The sequence below is a fragment of the Galeopterus variegatus genome, unplaced genomic scaffold, assembly GCF_000696425.1.
Source record: "Galeopterus variegatus unplaced genomic scaffold, G_variegatus-3.0.2 Scaffold405, whole genome shotgun sequence".
NCBI classification, from domain to species: Eukaryota; Metazoa; Chordata; class Mammalia; order Dermoptera; family Cynocephalidae; genus Galeopterus; species Galeopterus variegatus.
The window spans coordinates 247,083-272,052 of record NW_007726516.1 but is presented as its reverse complement, the minus strand read 5'-3'; the positions used below and the strand labels follow the sequence as shown (position 1 = coordinate 272,052).

The window sequence follows — 24,970 nt, the reverse complement described above, 5'->3', positions numbered from 1 at the left end:
TAGCTCTTTTGCCCATTTTTTAATTGGGTTGCTTGTTTTTTTCTTGTAAAGTTGTTTGAGTTCTTTATATATTCTGGATATTAGTCCTTTGTCGATGTGAATTTTGCAAATATTTTCTCCCACTCTGTTGGTTGTCTTTTAGCTCTGTTAATTGTTTCTTTTGCTGTGCAGAAGCTTTTTAGTTTGATCCTCTCACTTAAATTTTTAAAAAGGCATCTCTGGGGGCCGGCCTGTGACTCACTCGGGAGAGTGCAGTGCTGGTAGCGCTGAGGCCACGGGTTTGGATCCTAAATAGGGATGGCCGGTGCACTCACTGGCTGAGCGTGGGCGAACAACACCAAGCTGAGGGTTGCGATCCCCTTACCACTCAAAAAAAAAAAAAAGAAAGAAAGAAAGAAAAAGAAAAAAAAAGGCATCTCTGGGAATGTAGACAAGGGAATTATTTTCTAAAAATTTGGTGGGTTTTTAAAAGACACAGCTGACCCTTTTTGCTGGAGACAATTTTTCCCTTGCACCAGGTTAGTTCTAAAAGATGGGGAAGGGAAGCTATTTTCAGGGTACATTCTGGAGAATGAAGCCTAATAGTATTCTGCACAATCCTCTCAGACTTAAAATTCCCTTCTCCGGTCTAGCCATCTATCCCTAACAACTCTGGTCACGGCCAGATTGTAGGCTGAATTTTCAGAGATTTTTATCAGGGACTTTCTCTTCCTGAATGTAATTTATTGCTGCATCTGCTCCCAAATGTCAGTGTCTTAAAAAAAAAGACATGGAGTCTGAAACTTGTAGAGAATTTACAACCAAGAACCTTAGTAACAAACTTCCAATACCCTACCTATACCAGCAGAGTGTGGTGGTAAATGATATAATTAATCCCAGACGTGAATACACATTTATATGGTTCCCTTTCAGGCCAATACAGAGAAGCCTACCTTGAATAAGACAGAGCAGGCCGGGAGAAATGCTCTTCTCTCTGACATCAACAAAGGGAAGAAACTAAAGAAGACGGTCACCAATGACAGAAGTGCGCCAATATTGGACAGTAAGTGAAAAAAGCTATTTTTCATGGAGATAAATGGTTTATGGCCCAACAATCAACCCTTGCCCCTCTCTCTCTCTCTCTCTCTCTCTCTCACACACACACACACACACACACACACACACACACACACAAATTGGTTAACAACGGCTGTAAAACTAGCAAAATAAAGAACTGTATCACTCATTGTAGGCCGGGGCTTTGGCTTGGATTCCCCTCTAATGCTGCAGGAAGCAAGTATAATAATTCTTTGTGCAAGACATACACAACAGCAGTTGTCTGAATTATTCACAACAATGACTGGAGATTAACTCATGGCTCCTGGCATGACAGAGCAGGACACAGCATGAAATATGGAAAGAGCCATGGCCATGGAGTCAAAGGACATGGGTTCAAGTCCTGGCACATCCGTCACTTACCATCGCCAAGCCTCACTGCCTTCATTTGTAGGGTGGAGATGATAATACCTGTCCCACAGACCTCACAAGTGTGTTGTGAACTTCAAATGAGATAATGCCTGTAAAAGTACTTTGTTATCTGGAAAGGGTAATTCACATGTAAGATATGATTATTAGGAGCTGATAGAGAGAGAGAGAGAGGAAATGAGATCACAACTTTGTGTATCTACCCATCTAAGTCTAAAATATTGCTGTAGGTCAAATGTGTCCCCCAAAAGTTTATGTATTAGAAACTTGATCTCTATTGTAAAAGTTTTAAGGGGGTGAGAAATCTGATTATGGTATTTGGAAGGTGGGGCCTTTAAGAGGTGATTAGATTGTAAGGACTGTGCCCTCCTGAAGGGATTGATCCATTCATGGAGTAATGGGCGTGGCTCTGATGGCTTTATCAGGAGAGCTAGTGAGGATATTAGCTCTCTTCCTCAGCCCATTCTTACCATGTGACACCCTAGTCACCATGGGACCCAGTAGAGAGTTCTCACCCAGAAGAAGGCCCTTACCAGATACGTTCCCTGGACCACAGACTTCCCAGCTTCCAAAACTATAAGAAATAAATTTCATTTCTTTATAAATTGCCCAGTTCTAGGTTTTTGTTTTTTTTTTTCCTTTTTTTTTTGTCTTTTTTTCACCTGCATCACCATGAAAAACTCTCTTTACCTTTTATTACTATCAGCATTATGCTCTTTGAAATGTAGATATAATTACCTACCTCACAGTTTTTTTGTGAGAATTGAAAATAACATGTACAAAATTTCTGGCACATACTATACCTTCCTATCTGCCATTCCAGTATTAAAAAATCTGAGAGCCAAAGCTTTCTTTTCTTTTTTCTGTGTGTGTGTGTGTGTGTGTGTGTGTGTTTGTGTGTGTTTGAACATTTGGAACAAAACCCCCTGAAGTACAATTAGGTTATTCATACCCTTCATTTATTGTACATAGGAAGCTAACTACTTACATTTTTTTTTTCCTTTTTGTCTTTTTTCATGTCCGGCAACGGATCGCAACCCTCAGTGTCGCGCCCGTACCGGACCGGGACCGGCAACGGGATCGCAACCCTCAGTGCTGCACCCACACCTCGCTCAGCCAGTGAGCGGGAACCGGTCTGTATGTGGGATCCGAACTCTCGGCGGGAGCGCCGCCGCGCTCCCAAGCGGCACACTGTAGCAGTGCGCCACCGGGCCGGCCCTAGGTATTCTTTTATAAGCAACAAAAATAGACAAATACAGATACTTTCTGGAACAAGACAGGGTGTGAATAAACAAATAAGTACCCATAACACAAGGCTACTTATGAATATTTATAACAGAATGAAAAATTATCCATGACTTGCATCTACTGGCAATTAATAATCAGGTCTCAAGACTGTCTTCTCACATTCCTAGACCTTTCCACTGCCCACCAGATATCCCCAAGATTCACCCTGGACTACAGATCCCATTTGGATTTAATAGGAAATAGACTGACCTTCCAAAATCATCAGAGTGTGAACTTTGTAGACAAGTGAATAATGATGCAGGATTTTAGTGAAGTGAAGAGTTAGAAGCGCTTAGGGTAATTTCTGGGAGAAATGCCTAATGGGTAGAGAAAGAAGAAAAAGGATCACAGTTAGGTGAGAACACTGGCATGGGAGGAAAATAGAAAAGAGGAAGACCAAGATAAAGCCTTTGGACATTGCTGTGTTTCCAGGCAAGGTGGTGCAAATGAGAAGGCACTGTCCCTCAAAAAGGAACCGTGAGGTTTTTGACTCTTGATACAGTCCGACCACTTAGTCAAAATGCCCACAAAACTGATGTGGTTAGTGTATAATCCCTTAATCTTCCTGATCGGTGTCACAAGATCCTCCCTGGTAAGAGCCCAGCACAGTTACCTATATCTGGGGAGCCTCAGTCCAATAGCCATTTGAGTCGTGGTCCTTGATATAGGGGCAGAGGAGCTGCCAGCCCCTAGGACAGAGGCCAGTGGTTCTGTACTCTAGAGGAGGGAGCCTAGGGTTCTGGGGAAGAGGGCATGAATTCCCCACTGATATTGAAGGAGACTGGACAGTCTGAACCTATTCCTGAATCCACTAGAGGAAACTCATTTTATTCTTCAAGATTCACTTCTGCAACCATTAAATGGAAATAGTGTTAGACCTTCTCCCTGCCAGCTGCTCAGTGATGTTTAATAATGTACTTTGCTTGATGGAAACGGGATGCAATCCAGTGCATGCTCTGTTGCCCATGCACTTAATTGGACACCCATACTGCTGCCACAAGCTCTTTGCAGGTGGCAAAGTTCACCCATGGTTTTGTATTTGTTTGCATGTGAAACCCACCTCATCTCTGTGTCAAAATGTTGACCATAGTTATGCATGATAGCCCTTGCATATCAATTCAGCCCTGTCCTGCAGTTTAATTACTAATGAAATGACCTGGAGCCAGTTAGCTATCCTAAACTTTAGTGTCTCTATCTGAAAGATGGACAAATGTTCCAGGTTAAAAACACTAATGAATGATGTCTGATTGTGCAGCAATCTCTTTGAATATTCAGCATCATGTAAATGTGTCCCATGTAAGTACAGTATTCCAAAATGTATCATTCATTAATGAATAATGTTTGAATGACAAGGGCAGTGTTAATATTATTGGTAATAATTAAAATAATAAAAATTTTAAATTTTATGTGGGAGCAATTTTGCATATACTTCTGGAAATTGTTATTCTAATTTGACTTATCTTGTTAGATGAAGTAATTCTTGTCAGTTTATTATCAGATTCTTTTTTCTATCAACAGAGCCACCATAAGCATTCCAGAAAGCTCCACACCTAGAAAAGATACAGAGCTAACACAAACTTATTATAAATCTAATCCAGAGAAAAAGAAAATACAAATGAATAAAAAATAGAGCTCAGAAAGCAGATAAAATAAGAGATTCAACGTATATTTCCTAAAATTAGGGATAGTATTATGAAGTTACGTGCTAAAACATTTTAAGATCTTAAAAAAAAAAAAATGTATTTTCTAAGAAAAGCACAAATTTACCAAAATTCACTCAGGAAGCCTGAGCAGGGAAGAAGATGAAAATTTATCACATTGCTTTCTCTCCAAATAGCTTTGGAGCCAGATGATTTTATTAGTAAATTCTTTCAAATTTTAAGAAACAGCTCATGCGAATGCTGTGTAAATCATTCCCAAACCTATGAAGAGGTGGAAAGCTATCTGATAGTATATGGTATGATCTTAGTATCAAAACTTGACAAGGACAGCACACACTAAAAAGAAAGCTGTACATTAGTAGTTTCTTTTCTTTTCTTTTTTTTTTTTTTAAAGATGACCGGTAAGGGGATCTTAACCCTTGACTTGGTGTTGTCAGCACCACGCTCAGCCAGTGAGCCAACCGGCCATCCCTATATGGGATCCGAACCCGTAGCCTTGGTGTTATCAGCACCGCACTCTCCCGAGTAAGCCTCGCGGGGCGGCCCTGTACATTAGTAGTTTCGACTGAGGGTGATTTTTGCCTCCCAGGGGACATGTGGCAGTGCCTGAAGAAATTTTTAATTGCCACAACTTTGGGGGAGAGGAGGGGCTGCTACTGACATCCAGTGGATAAATGCCAGGGATGCTGTAAATACTCTATAAAGAACAGGACAGCCACCCACAACAAAGAATTATCCAACCCAAAATGTCAGTAGCTCCAAGATTAAAAAACCCTACCATGGACCACTTATGATCACAGATGAGAGAATACTAACTAAAATACCAAAAATCTAATTCAACAGTACATTAAAAGAATAATTCAACATAAGGCTGGCTGGTTAGCTCAGTCCGTTAGGGCTTGGTGCTGGCAACACCAAGGGCAAGGGTTTGGATCCCATATGGGCCAGCTGCCAAAAAAATAAAAAAAAAGAGTAATTCACCAAGACCAGTGTTTATCCCATTTTTAATGTTAAAAATTCTGTTTATCCATCACATCAAATAAGAAAAACCATATAATAATCTCAGTAGATCTTGAATAGGCATTTGATGAAATTCCATGCTATAACAAAGTATTAAAAACCTGAAATAGAAGAATCCTCCATGACTGTAAATATTTAGGAAGAAAAAAAACCTATTTCCAACCAATAGTCAGTATTTAATTTTGAATCATTAGAGGCATTCTCATTAAAATCAGAACGTGGTTGTCTTTAGCAACATTAATAATTTACATTCTTATGAAAGTTTAGCCATCAAAGTAATTACTTATAAAAAAACGGAAATAAGATACACACCTCTTAGAAAAGAGTAGGCAAAACCTTTATTAGTTGCAGACCATATGTCTCCTAGAAAATCCAAGATAATAAGTTTATTGTAAATTTTAATTTAGAAAATGTAGCAAAGTGGCTTATCAGATATCAAATGAAATTTTATGATGCTAATAATAATCAATTACAAAATATGATAGGAATAACATCTTTCACAATTTCAACAAACAAAAACATATTCAAAGTAACCCTTACAAGAAGCGTGTGTAACCTATGTCATGAAAGCTTTATCAAAAAATCCAGAAGACATAAGTAAATGCAAAAATATACCACATTTCCAAATGTGAAGTCTAGATATCATGAAAGTGTCAGTTCTCCCAGATTAATTTGTAGATCTCATGTTGTATTAGTCCATTTCTGTTGCTCATAATAGAATACCTGAAACTGGGTAATTTATAAAGTAATAGAATTTATTTCTTACGGTTTTGGAGGCTGGGAAGTCCATGGTTGAGGGCATGCATCTGGTGTGGGCCACCTTCTGTTCTGGGAACTCTCTGCAGAGTCTTGCAGAAACACAGGCAATCACACAGCAAGAATGACAAAAGCACTCTCATGTGCTCTCCTTGTAGAGCCACCGGTCCACACCCATGATAACCCACTAAACCATTAACCCATTACTCCAAGAATGTGTTAATCCATTTATGAGGGCATAGTCGTCATGATCCAGCCATCTCTTAAAAGCTCCACCTTTCAACAGTGCCATAGTCCGATTTCCCATCCTCTTAACACTGTTACAATGGGGATCAAACTTCAGTGAGTTTTGGGGGGACATTCAATCTACAGCACATGTAACACTTACCAAAGACTCAACACGGTTTTGGGGGAATAGGATTTTAAGCAGTGTTTAACCTCATAAATACAAACATGCATACATAAATTGAGAGATAATTTTTTTAAAAGGGTATAATCATGGCTCTTGTACAGATATAAAATGGACATGTGTCAACAATTTTATTTAAGTCACTAATTAATGAGGGAACCATATGATGTTTTCAGTTCGAAGGAGAATACAGAATACCACACAAATATAGGCGTATAAGTGCTGAAATGAATTTATAATTAGGTACAAAACGGGTCAGTAATTGCATTCCACTAAACACAACTAATTCGCATTTCTTTGGACAAATATCATTTGTATTAGCAGTTTTCTGGGACTTATAGAGTTATAAATTAGCTCAAAGATAATGGGAAGGAACCCAAAAGGCTAGACAGGATACTCAATAATCTCTTTCTTTCTTCTTTTTTTAAAATGTTTGTTTTTTGTTGTCCATTTCAAAATCTTTCACATTTTTTTGCAAATAAATGCAAAATAAGACAAAAACTTCAAACCTTCTCAAATTGCAAAGAAGTTTTAAATTGTTAAAGCCTACTGTTGGGCTTTATGATATTAAAAAATTTAAATCAATCTAAAATCCATCAAATAAGTGGGTGATTAAATAATTATAATACATTTATGTTCTAAAATACCATACAATACAATCCTTTAAACTCATATTTAGAGAATATTTAATGACATGTGAACTGCTAGCAATAAAGTATTAAGTGAAAAAAGCAAGCTAAAAACTGAATTTGTTGTTAATTTTAAGAAACATATATAAATTGAAAAAATACTGACAGGAAAAAATATAGCTTAACAGTGGATATTTCACAGGACTAAAATTTTAAGATATTTTATTTTCATTTCTGAATTCCTTTACTATCTCTCCTTTATTCTTTTTACTGTTTCCTTTCTTCTTACCTTTTATTGCATCCCGCCCTTCCTTGGGACCTTCTTTCCTTGAAGATCACTTTATTTGCCAAATTCTTTGGATATGGAACAGATAGATATTAGACCATACGGCAGCTAGTCAAGAGGGGGGTGTGGGAACAAATCACATCTATTACTGTTTCTTCCATCACTGGGCCTGGGACTGTCCTGGGGTGGAAAGAAACCCCTCTGGTTCTGACTGGGCATAGGGTGAACCCTTAAAATCCTGCACTGAATGAAGAAATCCCAGTTGTCCAGCAGAGACCCAGGTTCAGCCAGCTCCCTATTTTATTGTTGTTTTACTGTTTACTTGGGCTAGGACTGGTGGTGTACTCTGGTAGGTGTTTTCATACATGTGAAAAGATTGCATTTTCTTTATTCTGCAGAACCTAAAGGAGCCGGCGCTGGCGGTGGTGGTGGCTTTGGTGGAGGTGGAGGATTTGGCGGAGGAGGTGGCAGCAGTGGCAGTGGTGGTAGCGGCAGCAGTGGTGGTGGAAGTTTCGGAGGGGGTGGACCTCCTGGTTTGGGAGGACTATTCCAGGCTGGAATGCCGAAGCTGAGGTCCACAGCCAACAGGGATAATAACGGTAATGAGAGTTTCCTTCTGAGTAAGTGAAGACAAGCAAAGTTTGGTGGTTTGGAGGCTTGATGTACCTTCTAAGGCTCTGTACCCTTTAAAACATTTTACATTGTTTGAAGTGTTACCACTGTTTCATAAGACTCTATCTAGCTTTTTTTGATTAATTAGTATTAGACAGCTCCATAGAGCTGAGAAATATTTGCCCAGTGTTTTGGGGGTAACCTGTACTTTTTTTGTACTTTCCTAAATGGTGAATTAGAGTAAGAAGAAAAGGAAGGAGCAAGTGGAACTTGCCACCCCTGGAAACTATGCCCGATGACCTGGCAAATTCAGCTTTCTTTGTGAGGTAGCCTGACCCAGCTATCTGGTATAGTAAATACATGTGAGCCACTTTTCACACACACCATCAAGCATGTCCTATGGAATGTGATTACGAATCTCACTAAATCTGAAAAAGTATTTTGTAGGGTAGATATTTGGTATTTCAGTGCTGCAAGTTCTAAGTGGTCCTACAGGATTGTCTATGAACTTGGCGGTAGGGAAAACTTGAATTTGGTCATGCCTAAATAAAAAAGCTTCCAGAGTGCATAAGGCTCTCTCCTGACTACTATGGAAGCTCAAGAAATTTTACCATAAAACTTTTTTTGTAATGCCTATCATGTTTGAAGAATTTTATTTATAATTCTGCAGACTTTTATAATGTCCTCTGGGAAAGTGTGAAATTGTCACATTCATATGAAAATAAAGTCCCTGAATCCTCAGGGTTAGCTGGCTATCTTTGCACTAGATGGTCTAAATCTAGAAAAAGACTCAATAATATGAGATATTCTATGTTGCCAGACCTGTGTTTAAATTTAAATTTATTTATTTAAAACCTACCAAAAGAATTTGAGGCAGCTGATACATGCATACATTCGATACTTTAACAATAGGTGAAGAAATTAAGGCAAAAGACCAAATAAAATAATAAAATGAAGATGGAATTTCAGTTAGTGCATAAAATGTCGTACCAAAAGACTCCTGCATGTGGTATGGTGATAGTAACTGCAACTTTAATCCAAACTTAAAAGATATAACTCATCACAAGTTGGTAACATAAAAATATACCACATAGTCAAGGAAAATGTAGCTTTTTTTAAGTACTAAAGGCAAAATAAAAAATTCTCTCTTGAGTTCATGTTATTCTACTATATAAATCTGTCTAAATGCTTCTTATTGTGCCTTAGATAAAGTCTGAACCCCTTCTGCTGGCCTACAAGGCTCTTTGTGACCCAACTCTTATGGGCCACTCAGACTGAATTTCCTGTGGATCTCCCCTGTGCTCACTGTGCCCTAGGCACGTGAGCCTCTGATTTTTTAACTTGCAGCTCATTTCTACCTCAGGGCCTTTGCACCTGCTGGCCCTCTGCCAGAAGCACCTCTCTTCCTCATCTTTCTGTGGCTGGCTCCTCTTTATCAGGCCTCAGCTCACATGCCATATCCTCAGAACAGCTGTCCCCAGCCACCCCATCTGTCCTAGCCTCTCCAGGCCCTCTTGATCTCATCAGCCTATTTTAGTTTCTTTTTAGTACATATTACTACCTGAAAATATGTATTTATTGACTAGTTTATTGTTTATCTCACCCACAAGAATGTAAACTACAGGAAATCAAGATCTTTTCTATTTTGTTGACTCCTCTGTCTCTAGCATCTAGAATAATGGCTGGCACATAGCAGGAGCTCAATAAATATTTGGTACACTAATGAGCTCATGGTTAATGTTTTAAGGCTAATCATTTTTTTAAGAATTACCTTGGGTTCCAAGAGATTCTGGGGTGGTTTGAAAATTTCCAAATTTTTGGTTCCCCCTTAGCTTCTTCCTTTGTTGAACCAAAGCTGTTATAGGGTTGTTCTGTCTTGCCAATATTAAAGTAGAAGTTGACCCAGTAGGAAAAATTTGTGTAGTTGCCTACTTCTTTGCAGATAAATTCCATCCACTGGTGTCTACTCTTTCAATTAAACTTTGTCTGATAGTTTCTTTTTCCTTTCTTAGTTCTTTCTTATTGCAGTCATAACTCTTCCATTATATTTTTCCATCTTTCCTTGGGCATTTCTGTTCAAAGAGACCAGGTAAGCCCTTGCATATGGAGATTTATATTGGGAGAACAAATTTTTTCACCTAAGATGGCTGAATTATTTTTCAAACCTGAGAGGTACAAGGGCTGGGCACAGAGATGGTGATGGGGATGAACAAAAATCATTAGTGGAAATCCCATCTCCCAATGTCATCTTGTTCCTGTCCTCTCATAGCAATAGGAATCTCTCCAGAACTCTTACCAATTTCATCCTGGATCTTGTCCATACATTACATAATGCTGAGATATCTCTCCAAAATCCTTTGGAAAGCTGATGGGCCATAGAACCTGGTACTAGAAGGTAGACAGAGCTGTGATCTATTCCTCTGCCTCCAGGAAGGACCACACAAAACCCGATTTACATAAGTAACAGCTACCTATGTTTTATAGCACTCTGGGAAAGGCCTTCCTGTAGCTGGGCATGTACTCCAGCTCTCAGTTTCTTTAGGGTTCCTAATTTTCTAACAAGATGTTTGTTTTTCTGTTCTTCAGATTCTGGGGGAAGCCGACCACCAATTTTGCCACCAGGAGGAAGATCCACATCTACCAAACCTTTTTCACCCCCAAGTGGCCCAGGGAGGTTTCCTGTGCCTTCTCCAGGCTACAGAAGCGGTCCCCCAGAGCCTCAGAGGAACCGAATGCCTCCCCCAAGGCCCGATGTGGGCTCAAAGCCTGATAGCATTCCCCCTCCAGTACCTAACACGCCAAGACCCATTCAATCAAGTCTGCACAACCGGGGGTCCCCACCGGTGCCTGGGACCCCCAGGCAGCCCGGCCCCGGGCCTACTCCTCCCCCTTTCCCTGGAAACCGAGGTGCTGCTTTTGGAGGAGGTTCCATACGTCAGACACCCTCAAGCTCCTCCTCGCCCTTCTCCAACAGGCCTCCGCTGCCCCCCACCCCAAGCAGGGCCTTGGATGACAAACCCCCTCCACCGCCTCCTCCAGTGGGCAACAGGCCCTCCCTGCACAGGGAAGCAGCTCCACCTCCGCCCCCGCAGAACAACAAGCCTCCAGTGCCTTCCACCCCACGGCCCTCCTCCTCCTCACAGGCCCCACCTCCTCCACTGCCACCCAGCAGGCCTGGCCCTCCTCCCGTGCCTCCGGGTTCCAGTGGCAATGACGAAATCCCAAGGCTCCCACAGCGGAATTTGTCCCTCACTTCGTCTGCACCTCCCTTGCCTTCCCCAGGACGTTCGGGCCCTCTTCCTGCCCCACCCAGTGAGAGACCCCCTCCTCCGGTGAGGGACCCACCAGGCCGATCAGGTATGAAAAGACATGGGTGAATTGTTGCCGTAAAGCCCAGCCTTCCAAATGTCACTAATAATACTATAAATGGATATAGTCATAACCAAGCACAAGTAAACACTGAGACTGTTTATGCTTTTAGGTGACACTTAACCTGTACAATTTCATCATGACCTCACGTAAACCTCTAAGGAAAGCGGGACCACTGCTTGAGTTCATGTTTTAGATGAGGAGATTGAGTAACCAGTAAAGTTAAATGGTCACAAGCTAGTTAATGAAGAAGAGGCTGGAACTTTCATCTTCCGTCTCTGAAGTGTACTCACCCGCCACTCCACTACCCTGCCTCTCTAAAGTGAATTTCAGCTGTCATAATTGGGGGAATAAATTCCATCTCCTGCAGGATGGCCCCATTATTCCAATGAGAAGGGCAGCTATTTAAGTGCTAATGAACTTCTCTCTTCATTTGTCACGCTTTGAGGCCATGTACCTCCTAGTAGAAGACAAATGTTAAAAAGTCCATTTTGTTTGTTAACATCTCTGGTACATAGATACCTTGGAGAATCAAATAAAGTTATAGGCCTTTTCTTCTTAAAAATGCTCATAGGCATAAATTCAAAATTTGCATACCATTTCATGCATCTAAGGGCCTGCTGGAGCCCGTCTGTTCCCTCCCACCCACCCAGGGTTGAGAAATGTTGTTCTAAGGGAAGAACTTTCAGAGTAGGAAATGAAATGTGAGGATTCCCTAGGGTTTGCACTCTCTCCTAATTATAATAGCTGTTTTTAATAGAATGCATGCATTTAACTAGTTTTACAGTGGTTATTTTGGACGCAGTAGAACCATCTACTTTGTGAATTTAACCTCATCATACATACCTTGTCATGTCTGAAAATGGGGCATTTTTTTTTTAGAAGTTAGACCTTTGACCCTGTGACCTCAAAAACCTAATAAACATCATTCCTTAAAACAGTAGTCCTCAAACTTGATCACATACTAGAATCATCAGGGGAGCTTTAAGAACCACGGATGCCTGGGTCCCTTCCCAGTGTTTTTGGTATAACCAGTCAGTGTACAGACTGAGCATCAGGATATTGGGAGCTCCACAGTGATTGTAACGTGCTACAGAGTTTGGAAACCACTCCTTCAAACTGCTGTGCCAAGAAGTGACTACAAACAGAAAACAGTTAACTGTTCTATCAAATCCAATCCCTAGACATAGTGGCATCTCATTAAGTATTCTTCAGTGACAAATGAGAACAGGTAGTCACACGAACAGAATGCAGCGTTCTTCTTCTCATCCAACATCTATGGATTTTCCCCCAAAGTGGTTAAGGAGCTTTTTGCATAGCTCTACCAAATGGATGAATCAACAGATCAAATCTTCCCCAAAATATGATAGTCAGTGACATATAACATGTATTGTTTCTTTTGATTACATGTCATACCTGTTTATTGTAGAAATACAAAGAAGTATAAAGAAAAAAAATCATATGTATTCCTACCACCACCACCATCCAGAAATAATCATTGATAACTTTTCTTATATATCCTTTCAGTCTTTTTAAAATGTATATACAAAATCGGTATCACACTACATGTATGTATTGTTTTGTAATTTGCTTTTTATTTAACAATATTTCATTAATGTTTTCCGATATGATTAACTTTTCTATAACGTGACTTAATGGTTGTATAATATTAGATTCTATAAATACGCCTCGATTTATTTAACCAATTTCCTCACTTGGTTATATGGGCCATCTCTAGATTTTTGCTGTTGCAGGTAGTGCACTGGTACATCCTTGTAGCTAAATATTTGTGCACATCTCTGTGTATTTCCTTTGGATGAAGTGCTAGAAATTCCATCAGGGTGTGTGCATGGTATACTATGGATTTGATAGGTACTACCAAATTGCCTTCCAAAAAATTCCTACCAATTTACATTTCCACAGGAGCATATAAGGTCATTAAGAGCCACCTATATTTTGAGACATGGCTTAGTTTCATTGTCAGGGGAGTGAGCTTTAGAATTTGACAGATTTTGAGTCAAATCCTGGCTCTTCCACTTATTAACCTTCTGACTTGGTCTTTTTAACCTTCTAAAACCTCTGAGAACTTGTCTGCTGTCCCTATACCTCACAGGATTGTTTTAAGAATTAAATGAGACAAGTGTGTATAGTGGTTATCTTATTTCCTGGAATGTAGTTATATTCAATAAATGATCATTTTTATTATTATTATGCCAATGAGAAATAAAAATCTGGTTTGTTTTTTTTTTCTATTGTGACTACCTGGGTTTGGAGCAGGGAGCCACAAGTTTAGAGAGTTAGGACCATGAACGTTTACTTAAAAAGAAAGAGAGATGAAGTCAATTAAGTTATATAGTACCAGGTGCCATAATATGGGGAAATCTACTTTGCATTTAGTGACACTTATGTTGTAATATTCCAGTGAAGTTAACCCCAAAGCATGTGAAACACTTTTCTCCTAGTAAATCGATTCTTGCTGCTTGGGGCTCCAGCAGTGACAGGGAGATGGAACAATAAACAAACACCACTGAAGCCTCCCTGAAAGACCAGCCTGGGCCGGGCAGTGCCTCCCACCTACATTAAATGTTTGAGCCAAGACTTTCTGTCAGGGGTATCAGCAATGGGCACATGGTTCAATTTAAGGCATCTACTTGGATTCTGATTCTATAATTAAAGAGTTATTTATATTTACAGCACCATAAGACATTGTATTTACATGAAATGTCAGCATCTTGCAGGTGGAACACACTGCTGATGGTAAGGAATAAGTACTAAGGCCATTTTGATTTACATGAGAAAATGCCCAAGTTTTGGGTTTTGTTTTTTTTAGTTTACTTACTACCCAAATAACTTCTGCATTTAGAGGATGGGAAAAGCAAGATGGGGGTTTTGTGTGTTATCAAAACAAATAGTTTACTCTGTTTTTGTTTTTTGTTTTGAAACTTAATTGATTATATATATTTGTGGGGTACAGAGTTGACTGTCGTTACTTGTGTACAATATGTGATGCTCAAAACAGGATAATTAGCTTATTTCATCATTACAATACGTAATCATTCTTTATGTACGTTAGCCAATTGGAAGAAGAATTTACTTTTTTTTTTAACAAGCCTAAAATTTTCTGATTATACCATACCACTGCATTTTTAAAAATGGTATCAAATACTCATGTACTTTTTATTTGCTTTTTGACTAATTATTCCTGCTATTTCTCATAGCAGTAGTGCTATGAGAAAAGTGACTATCTGGCCCTTTTATAATAAAGACAGGAAATCAAGCTCCATTGGGTACCAGCTTGCTCAGGGTCTGTACCCACTCTAGCATTTACAGCCACAGGAGATTAGCTATTTGTCACCCCCTGTGTTCAAAAAAGAACCTGTCTCCCCAAAGAGAAAGAACCAAGAAGGAACTCCAACTGTCCTCGGGATTACTGGTATTTGGTTTCCTGATGCCACTTCTGCCTGGAAACACTGTATGCATCACAGAAACATGCTTGTGTAATTAGCAAAAATACTGTGCATTTAAGGAACTTAGTTTTTCTAAAGACCTAAAATAACTTCATAACTGTCTTATTCTTTTTTCTAAATTCTTTCCTTGTGTCACAGTTATTAGTTCAATAGTTCTTTAAAAGGATTATAAAATGTATTTTAAATTATATGGTTGTCAGTATAAACAAATTATCACGTATTTTCAATTTCACTGCATCATCTCCAATCTCAATCCTAACTCAAAGCCAAAACAGCCATTTAGGGGTGGCATTAGTGGTATAGTGGTGAGCATAGCTGCCTTCCAAAACAGCCATTTAGCAATCAATATCTGCTTATTCTACGTATACATGTGTACATATGTGCATTTTTGTGTTTATATGTGCCTATTCATTTCTCAGCTAAATCTCCTAAAAAGTCTCTACCATTTTTCCATATTCCCTAGTTAAAGGGCATATATCCAACAGGCACTCATTAACTGTGTATTGATGATGACCACAATAATAGTCATGTGGGTTGTAAGGTATTGCACTGAATATCTTTTTTTTTTTTTTTTGCCCCAGGCCCCCTCCCACCACCTCCTCCAATAAGCAGAAATGGCAGCACATCTCGGGCCCTGCCTGCTACCCCTCAGTTGCCGTCCAGGAGTGGAGTAGATAGTCCCAGGAGTGGGTCCAGGCCTCCTCTTCCTCCCGACAGGCCTGTTGCAGGAGGACCTCCCCCACCTCCACCATCAACGTCAATTAGGAATGGCTTCCAAGACACTCCATGTGAAGGTGTGTGGTGTTTGCTTGAGTTAACATTTCTCATCCCATCGTTGTTAGCACACTGCATTGCACTGAGCTAACTATCTAACCGTGTTAGGGCTCACTATGATTTCAAATTAAAAATACTAATCCCCCTCTCCCACTTCCCAAAAGGGCAGATCATTATTCTCTGTGCTGTTCCTTATTTGAGTCTCATTTTGGTTAACTTTTTAGACATTCCAGAATCCTGAAAAGAACCATTTTTGTAGCATACCTTCTTATTACCCACTTTCTAAACAGTCTGCTGTAGGTAAGAAGCCCAATAGCCTGCAGATAGTAAGCCGCTTGCCTCTGTCATTGTTATCAGAGTGGTCCCAGTGATTCCTGAGTCCACTGATGGGAAGAAGGATGTCCCATACCTTCGTCCCCACCTCCTGAGAGAGACTGGCTGGATCTTCATCACTATAGTTAAAATCACTTTACTTTTATTTGGAGAATTTTTTTTTTTTTTTAATATGACCAGTAAGGGGATCTTAACTCTTGACTTGGTGTTGTCAGCACCACGCTCTCCCAAGTGAGGTAACCGGCCATCCCTATATGGGATCCGAACCTGTGGCCTTGGTTGGTCCCAGTGATTCCTGAGTCCACGGATGGGAAGAAGGATGTCCCAAACCTTCGTCCCCACCTCCTGAGAGTGACTGGCTGGATCTTCATCACTATAGTTAAAATCACGTTACTTTTATTTGGAGAATTTTTTTTTTTTTTTAATATGACCAGTAAGGGGATCTTAACTCTTGACTTGGTGTTGTCAGCACCACGCTCTCCCAAGTGAGGTAACCGGCCATCCCTATATGGGATCCGAACCTGTGGCCTTGGTGTTATCGGCACCACACTCTCCCAAGTGAGCCACAGGCCAGCCCTGGGTCAGTATATTTTGCCCATGTGCTAGTTAGTGACATTTGTACTTCCAGCACTTTTGTAAACTTCTGAACACAAAACTAAAACTGATTTCTGCAGTTCTCTCTTGATAGAGTTTGGATGTGTTATCCCCACAAAATTCATGTAGAAATCTGATCCCCAATGTGGCAGTGTTGGGAGCTGTTTGAGTCATGGGTTGGATCCCTCATGAATGGATTAGTGCTCTCCCAGGGGGTTGTGGGTAGTGAGTGAGTTCTCGCTTTACTCCTGCAAGAGCAGGTTGTTTATAGGACCCTGGCACCTCCGTTTCCTCTCTCTTGCTTCCTCTTGCCATGTGATTTTGCACCAATGGCTGCCTGCCGCTTTCTGCCATGAGTAGAAGCGGCCTGAGGCCCGTGCCAGATGCAGCTGTCCCAGAATCATGAGCCAAATAAACCTCTTTTCTTTATAAATTACCCAGTTTCAGGTATTCTGTTACAGCAATGCAAAAACGGACTAATACATCTCTGTATTTCATTCTGTGCCTTTCATTACTTTAAGTCTTCATAGCAGATTATCTGTTACTGAAGATACTGTTTATTTCTCCCCCAGATGAGTGGGAAAGCAGATTCTACTTCCATCCGATTTCTGATTTGCCACCTCCAGAGCCATATGTACCAACGACCAAAAGTTATCCCAGTAAATTAGCAAGAAATGAAAGCCGGAGTGAGTATTTTCTAACAGGGCTTCTGGCAGATTCTTACTTGAATAGTCTTAGTTGAATAGTCTTGGTTTGTATAATAAATCCAGGCCTCTTGCTGGAGGAGGGTGGAGAAACCCATTTGGAGCCATCTAAATTCTGGTAAATTCCCCTTCCATGCACAGTGAGGAAATTGGAGATATCCAGAATGCATATGAGAAATGATTATTTTAATGTGTCGTTACAAGCTCAAAATACCTTTGGTTTGCTAGTATTAAATTGTACTATTTTGCTTCTTTGGACAATTTTGATCTTCCTGAGACAGCACAAGTAGAACTGTCTTCTGTTCCCACTAGTTTTGAGGTGGCAAAATGTCTTATTAATTATAATAAAAACTCACTGTGACCACCTTGATCTTTCAAATGTGTTATAATCATAGCTTTACAGAGCATTACATGAAAATTCTAAGTATATCCATAATCTCCACATAACAGGTTCTCTTCCGATTTTTATCTATATAATTAAGGTTTTGAAAAATACAGTTATAGCGATAGAGTACAGTTTTTTGGTGGTGGAGTTTATATAACATTGCTTAGTAAACACTTCCACATTTATCACATGGTTTTTATTTCACAGGAGTCCATCAAGTCGATGTACAATAATTTATCATTATTGGACATTTAGATTGTTTCTGTTTTTTTGCTAACACTGTGTATATAATGCCTTTTCCCTTATTGAAGAAGAAATGGGAACAAGAAGGGAAAATAGACAACTGGAATTTAACAGCAATAAATGTAGACGACTAAGATTAGCACAAAATATACATACCAAGGATACTTCAAAAAGTTCATAGAAAGATTCGTATTATCTTTTAATTCTATTTTTCCATGAACTTGTTGAGGTGCCACGATATATCACTGATGCAGCTCAGACTTGTAGCAGCCTTAGCCTCAATGAAACTCCCAAACCACAGATATGTGGAGAAAAAAGTGTTTGGTCAAGTGAAGTAACTGTCACAATGCCCCTAGCCATGTCCCTTACTCCCCAGCAGAGTGCCTGACACATACTCAGAGCCTACTGATTCTTAACACACAGTTCTTAAATAAATGTCTGGTTGGCTGGTTCCCAGCAGTAGAGCAGATTACTATCAGCTGAAGTTAAGGTTGCTTAGAAGTGAAGTCACTGACATCAGGGAGAAGTGATAGATGGCAGTCTCAGGTCAAAAGAGGACCTGGGACACAGAGTTGTGCTACGTATCACAGCACAGGACAATACCAGCGGTTTTGATTGGGTTAAATTGATGGAGTCAAATCCACTTTCTGCCTCTATAGAAGAATTCGAAGAGTTAGAAAATATTTTAGGAAAATTTTTATGAACAAATGCCAGAAGTAAACAGAATATTGCTGCTTGAAAGGAAAACTTAATTCCTGGAAAAATTCTTTTATGTGGAATTACACATTCCTAGATAATACCTATAAAAATATATAACGATAATAAAATTATACAGGAGTTGGTGGTTGAAATTTTTTATGAAAAATAAGTCTTCACATGGAACAAATATCTTTGAGTGGGGTGTGTGTGTGTTTTCAACAGAAGAGGGGCTTCTATTTGATAAAAGTACAGCCTATTTTTCTTCTCTTTTGGTCACTAATAAATGAATTCACTTTAAGGAGTTTTTCATATAGACTCTAAATATTTTTCCTGATTTCTTATAAGCATTCTTAATCTAATTAAATATGATTTGTATTTTTATCCTCCCTATATTCTCTAGACTTTTAATTTAATAGCTGAACACATTCTCTCCCTGATCATCCTTTCTTTGAGACTCAAGTAAGCAATCTGAGAACTAGAACCAAGTCCTGCTCACTATTGCATTGTCCTTAAGTGGCTCAGAGCCTGAAACATGGTGGGCATTTAAAAATATTTCTTAAATTGGTGAATTAATTTCCGCTGCCTCTCCCAAATTTCTTTGTATGTTTACTTTAAATATTTCCAGTATTAGGCATGTTTAATGTTTTATAATGATAATAGATAATCTAACAAAAATAAATAAGGCACTATCAAGTGCCAAGTTTTATTCTGCTTCTGTAGCTGCCTTGGCCTCCAAGCCCACACCCTCATAGGGCAACCCAGACAGCCCTCAGCAGTGTACAGGACATTTTGAGCCACCTAGTTACAGTTTTGGACAAGGCCAACCCTCATTTTGCTAACCACTTGTGGTGTGTCAGTTGATGGTCCAGGCTTCATGATAGATGGCTAGTTTACATCCAGATGAGTCTTTTTTCAGATGCCTGCCCAAGAAAAGGTTTGGTTGGGATGGTGAGAGGAAGAAGCAAAAAAAATAGACAGCCAGTGTTTTCCTCTGACTCCTCTCCTTGTTCAGAGATTTGGTTCTGTCTCAGAAATCCCTCAATAGACTACTAGGGTCACTATCAAGATGCCTGCTGAGGAATCTGAATGCATGAGTCTCAGAGCAGTGGCCAGAGCAGACCTACTCCATTGACATGTGCCCCTGGTAAACCTGTTCACAGCATCTGAACACCTGACTTCATGCCTAATACCAGTTACATCCTCAGAAAAATGTGTGTGGAATAGATTAATTTTCTAAAATGTGAATGGCTTTTAACTCTGGTTACAGTGCACTGACAGCCTACAAATATGCATAGCTTTAAAAAGAACACATCAACAGTAAAAAGGCAACTCATGGAATGGGAAAGAATATTGGGAAATCATATATCTGATAAGGGATTAATATTGAGGGTATATAAAGAATTCTTACAACTCAACAACAACAACAAAAACGAACAACCCAATTAAAAAATGGGTTGAGGGCCGGGCCCGTGGCGCACTCGGGAGAGTGCGGCGCTGGGAGCGCAGCAGCGCTCCCGCCGCGGGTTCAGATTCTATATAGGGATGGCCGGTGCGCTCACTGGCTGAGCGTGGTGCGGCCGGTCTCAAAAAAGGACAAAAAAATAAAAAAACGGGTTGAATATTCAAATAGACATTTCTCCGAGGAGGATGTGTAGATGGCCGTACCACATGAAAAGATGCTCAACAACACTAATCACTAGGAAAATGAAAATAAAATTACTGTGAGATACAACTTCATACTCACTAGGATGGCTACTGTCAAAAAAGCATCATTTAGAAATTAGAAGATACCTAAATGTCTGACAAAATGGGATTGATTAGATAAATAAACTATAGTGCACCCATGTAATGCAATATATCATTAATAATTATATTTGCAAAGGGTGATGACTTTGAAAGAAGTTCAAACTCACTATATGATTCTATTTCTGGGGGGAAAAAAGAGAACTGTTCCTAAGTGGAAAATACACACAAAATGTTATTGGTTATCTCTGGGTTGTGCAAGCAAGCGTGGGTGAATTTTTTGTTTTGTTTTTGTTCATTCATATTTTCTGAATGTATAATAGACACATACCATGTGATAAGAAGAAAAGCATTTTGTAACTTGGTGCAAGTCCTGAGTGGCCAGTGGTGGGCCGTCCTCTAGTGGTGTCCGCTCGGATCATCACTCACTCCTTCCTTCCACTTCTCACTTAGCCACATTTGCCAGTCAGCATACAGTCTTGGTCATAGGGGTGAGGTAGTAGGTACCTTTGCAACCATCCCCGAGTTTCCACAGTGAGAACGTAAGCTTTCTAACCAAAATTATATTTTGTCTGTTTTTTTCCATCGAGGTGGATCCAGCCGAAGAGAAAGGGGTGCCCCGCCTCTTCCTCCCATCCCGAGGTGATCTCTGCCTGCTCCCCTCTACCGGAGCTCAAGAGCTGCTTCTATTGTTGCTCCTCAAGAACTGCACACCCTCCTCCCCCTCTCTTCCCATGTCCCCTGCATATTGGGAGGAGGGAAGAAGGGAGGGTGAGGTGGAAGTCTGCGTGCATTGGGGTGGGAATCTGGTAAAGAAATGCACCTAGCTTTTTAGAGTGTGAGTATTCTGAAAGCTATTGCTTGCTTCAGCTGCAGCCTGCCAGTGTTGCTGCTGGGGGTCAATAGGATTTTGTGGGAAGTAAGCAGAAATGAATTGTATCCCAGCTTTCAACCAATCACATGCAAGCCTTTACTGCTTATTTGCTACAGGCTGTAATTATGAAAGTCCCTGAGGGCTGTGTTCTTCCATGCCTTTTCCGCCTGCTTGGCCTCCTCCTGTCTGTTTCCATGAACTACAGCCCACCTAAGCAAGTTGCTGAGCAAGGGCTCGCAGGAAATTTTGCGGTTACACGATGTCCAATCTTTGGCAGTCTGAGGTAGGCTCTGGGACAGAGCTGTCCAGTAGAAATACGTGAGCACATATACAAATTAAAAAATTTTTAGTAGCCACAGTTTTTTAAAAAGGTAAAAAGAAACGAGTGAAGTTTTAATATATATCTTATTTAACCCTGTACATCCAAAATATTATCATTTCAACCTGTAATCAGTATAAAAATTATTAATGATGTATTTTACATTCTTTTTGGTACTAAATCTTCAAAATCTAGTGTGTGTCTTACACTTTGAGCACAGCTCCATTTGGACTAGTCATATTTGAAGTTCTCAGTAGCCACATGTGGCTGGTGGCTACTATACTGGACAGCATGAGTCTGGAAGATGGAAGCTAGTGCAAAAACCTCTTGTTTAAAAAATAGGAAAAGGCAGCATGCGCTTTAGCTGTTCAAGAGGTAACTAAAAATAAAGTTAGGACTCAGCACCTTCTTTGGCCTTAGATTTTGCTCCCTTATTTTCCCTCTTCCCTTAATATCTATATGTAAGTGTTGCTTCACAGTATCAGGGTAGGAAATTGATCTAATACGGCTTCACAGTATCATGGTAGGAAATTGATCTAATACAGTTTACAGTCACCTGGAATAAAGCCATTGGAAAGAAACCGAAAGCCTGTTGGGGCTTCTGGGCCGAGAACCAGCTGGCTTGTGCACTCGCTGTCAGCTGGACTCCTGCCTGGAGGATTGAAGTGGACTTTGTTCCTCTTGCGCTCAGCAAACCCCTCAAGGCCGGGGAGAGAGACACTAGTGAGGCTAAGTAGGAAGAGAAGACAGTCAAACGTGGAAGAAGGGAGCAGATTTGAGCTGATGGACAAAACTCTAAAAATCGAAATCTGAAGCTGATGGAGTTCAGCAAATTAGGGAGATTGCTTGTGGAAACTGGAGGGAATTTGTTTTGAATCTGTCCAGGAGAATCGTTTGTTCTGGATCTACGCAAATAAAGCTCCACTAAAGGACCACAGGGAAGAGCCAGCCTTGCCTTTTTTTATATGATTTTGTTTACAGAATTTTTCTGGGACTTTTAAATCTAGCTATAGAGTTGGGAAAAAAATATTTCCTCTTAGATGTTTTTATATGGTTGATTATGTCTAAAATTACCATTACTTATTTTTTAAAAGCACACAACCACATTTGTTTATGTATATCTACCTAAATGATATATCATGGTTTCAGTGTATTATTCCTGTATTACTAGGAGATGCTACCAAGAAATCAATCCAAAGAAAAATTTGAAAAATGCATTTCTATTTATAGAATAATTGTTTCATCTATGTAAAAGCAAAAGAACCTAGAATTCTAATAAATGGGATGTCTAATAAATTATGAAGTTAGTACTTTGAGTATATTATATTTTTATAACTTTCCTTGCCAAAGTCCTGGGCTTAGTAAATTAGAGAACTTGTTTTTTCCCCTCTCCTCTACTGTTCCTCCGTCTTTCTTACAGTAACTTGCGGCTCTTTACCCAAAGAGAATCAAGAAATATAAAGGTGTAACAAGCTTGGCACCTTTATAAAATATAAAAGTATTTTTTAATTTTTTTATCTCTAACATTTTGGTAATTTAACAGCATCATTTTATTTTGGATTCTTTGCTCTGACGTCAACAGTGATAAACATCCCTATGATAGAAGCCTAATGACCCACTTTACAGAAGATGGAGTTTGGCCTTCCTAGCAAATACAGGCAAGAAAAGTCTGATCCAAAGAAAGTTGTGAGGGGTAGTAAGAATTGGACAATTTCCTTGTATATCTCAACTTTTCAGGTACTATTCTAAAGTTAGAAACAGGGTCACAACTCAAAGTTGCCATTCATCTAGAATAGAGATGTTTTAGGATATCTTTTTGAAGTGAATGTTTCATTAATACACCTGTACCCTTTAAAAGTTATCAACCTAATAGCATCCAAAACTTTGAATATGTTCTGTGCTAAAGTCTTCAACTATGGCAAATCACAAAAATGAGTAATTTCTTCCCTGAAATCAGTGCTTACATGTGTGTTTTTTCCATAACAAGATAAATGAATTCAAGATGCAATACAGTATTTTAACATTCTCATATCATTTTATATTGAAATGTATGACAGTATTAAAATTCAGTGTTCAGTATTTATTTCACTATGCATTTTATTTAGTAGAATCTGAGAAAAATGTTTAATCCAATGGTGCCTTTGTGATTTGAAAGAAATCAACTTTTTGTGTCTAAGTAGCAGATTATTTGCATATTTGTAAAAACTGTTAGGCCTTTGTATTTTAACTCATAATACCAATTTTGTTATTTTAGTAGCAGAAATGGGATGATTGTCAAAGTGCCCAAAAATTTTTGGCATAAAATTAATTTTTCCCTCTTCATAGTCAAGGACTATAGAGGGAGAAAAAAAAATCTTTTCATACTATTGCACTATGTAAACACACGTTTTGGGTATCTATGTCATCCCGATAGTTTAAATGGTAGGGTAGAGTCTACCCTAGACATCTGCATCTTTGTACGTTGGCCAGAGAATAAATAAAAGCAGAATGATACGGTGTCAACTGGTGGTTTTTCTTTAAGTATTGTTTGTGTAAATATAAGCAAAAAAGCAAGTGTATATTTTCTGCTTTTATACTGTGGTAAAGAAAAACAAACTTAGAAAAAGGAAGGTCCATAAAAGTAAGTAAATATTCATTTCACCTACTTGATAATCTCTTTTTGCTTGTTTTTCCTGAGACCCTGCATCTTAGTCAGTATCTGTTTACTTGAGTCAGATGCTTCTAGTTTGAGGTAAAGATGGCTCATGGGAACAATGGAAATGAAATTACAAAGACTAGCATGGACACTGATAAATATACAGGAAAGACCACTGGGAATTTAGGAAGCCTGATAATTTTTAAAATTATCTGCTTAGTGTATATGTGTATATATGTATCGCAATACGGCACGATGGTTACGAGCTTAGGAAGACCTGGCTCCATCTCTTACTTGCAAGTTACTTCTCTAAGCCTGTTTCCTTATCTATAAAGTGAGGAACTATCTTGTAGTATTAATATGTGCATTAAATGAGATAATGCACTCAGCACTTATTCTGACTTATTGTAAGCACTCAATAAGTGGTAGCCACAATTAGTATAAAGTAGGAAACAAATATTTATATAATGACCCCAAATTAACTGGAACCAAATTGACTTACAAGAGAATTTACTAGTGTGCTTTTAAAGGAAGGGAGCTCTAGCTCCTAGATAAAAAACTATCCACAAAGCACCGACAGGGATCATCTCGCATGCTATCAATCACTTATACCTCTCAGGCCTGGAAAATGAAATTTCATGTTCCTTCAGTCTTCACAGAAATATTATGAGGTTCAATTGGAAATCACAGAAATTAGGCAGAAAGAA

At 39.3% G+C, this 24,970-nt stretch overlaps 1 protein-coding gene across 1 annotated transcript in view; it reads left to right on the top strand.

The window, feature by feature from the left end:
- Positions 1-24,130, top strand: part of WIPF1 (WAS/WASL interacting protein family, member 1) — a 101,073-nt gene extending 76,943 nt beyond the window's left edge. The window contains exons 3-8 of the mRNA XM_008568389.1: positions 913-1,042; positions 7,911-8,111; positions 10,711-11,481; positions 15,542-15,754; positions 17,234-17,347; positions 21,026-24,130. Of these exons, the coding sequence (XP_008566611.1) occupies positions 913-1,042; positions 7,911-8,111; positions 10,711-11,481; positions 15,542-15,754; positions 17,234-17,347; positions 21,026-21,081 (1,485 nt within the window). The 3' untranslated portion in view covers positions 21,082-24,130. The remainder of the gene's footprint in view (positions 1-912; positions 1,043-7,910; positions 8,112-10,710; positions 11,482-15,541; positions 15,755-17,233; positions 17,348-21,025) is intronic.
- Positions 24,131-24,970: the final 840 nt, after the last annotated feature.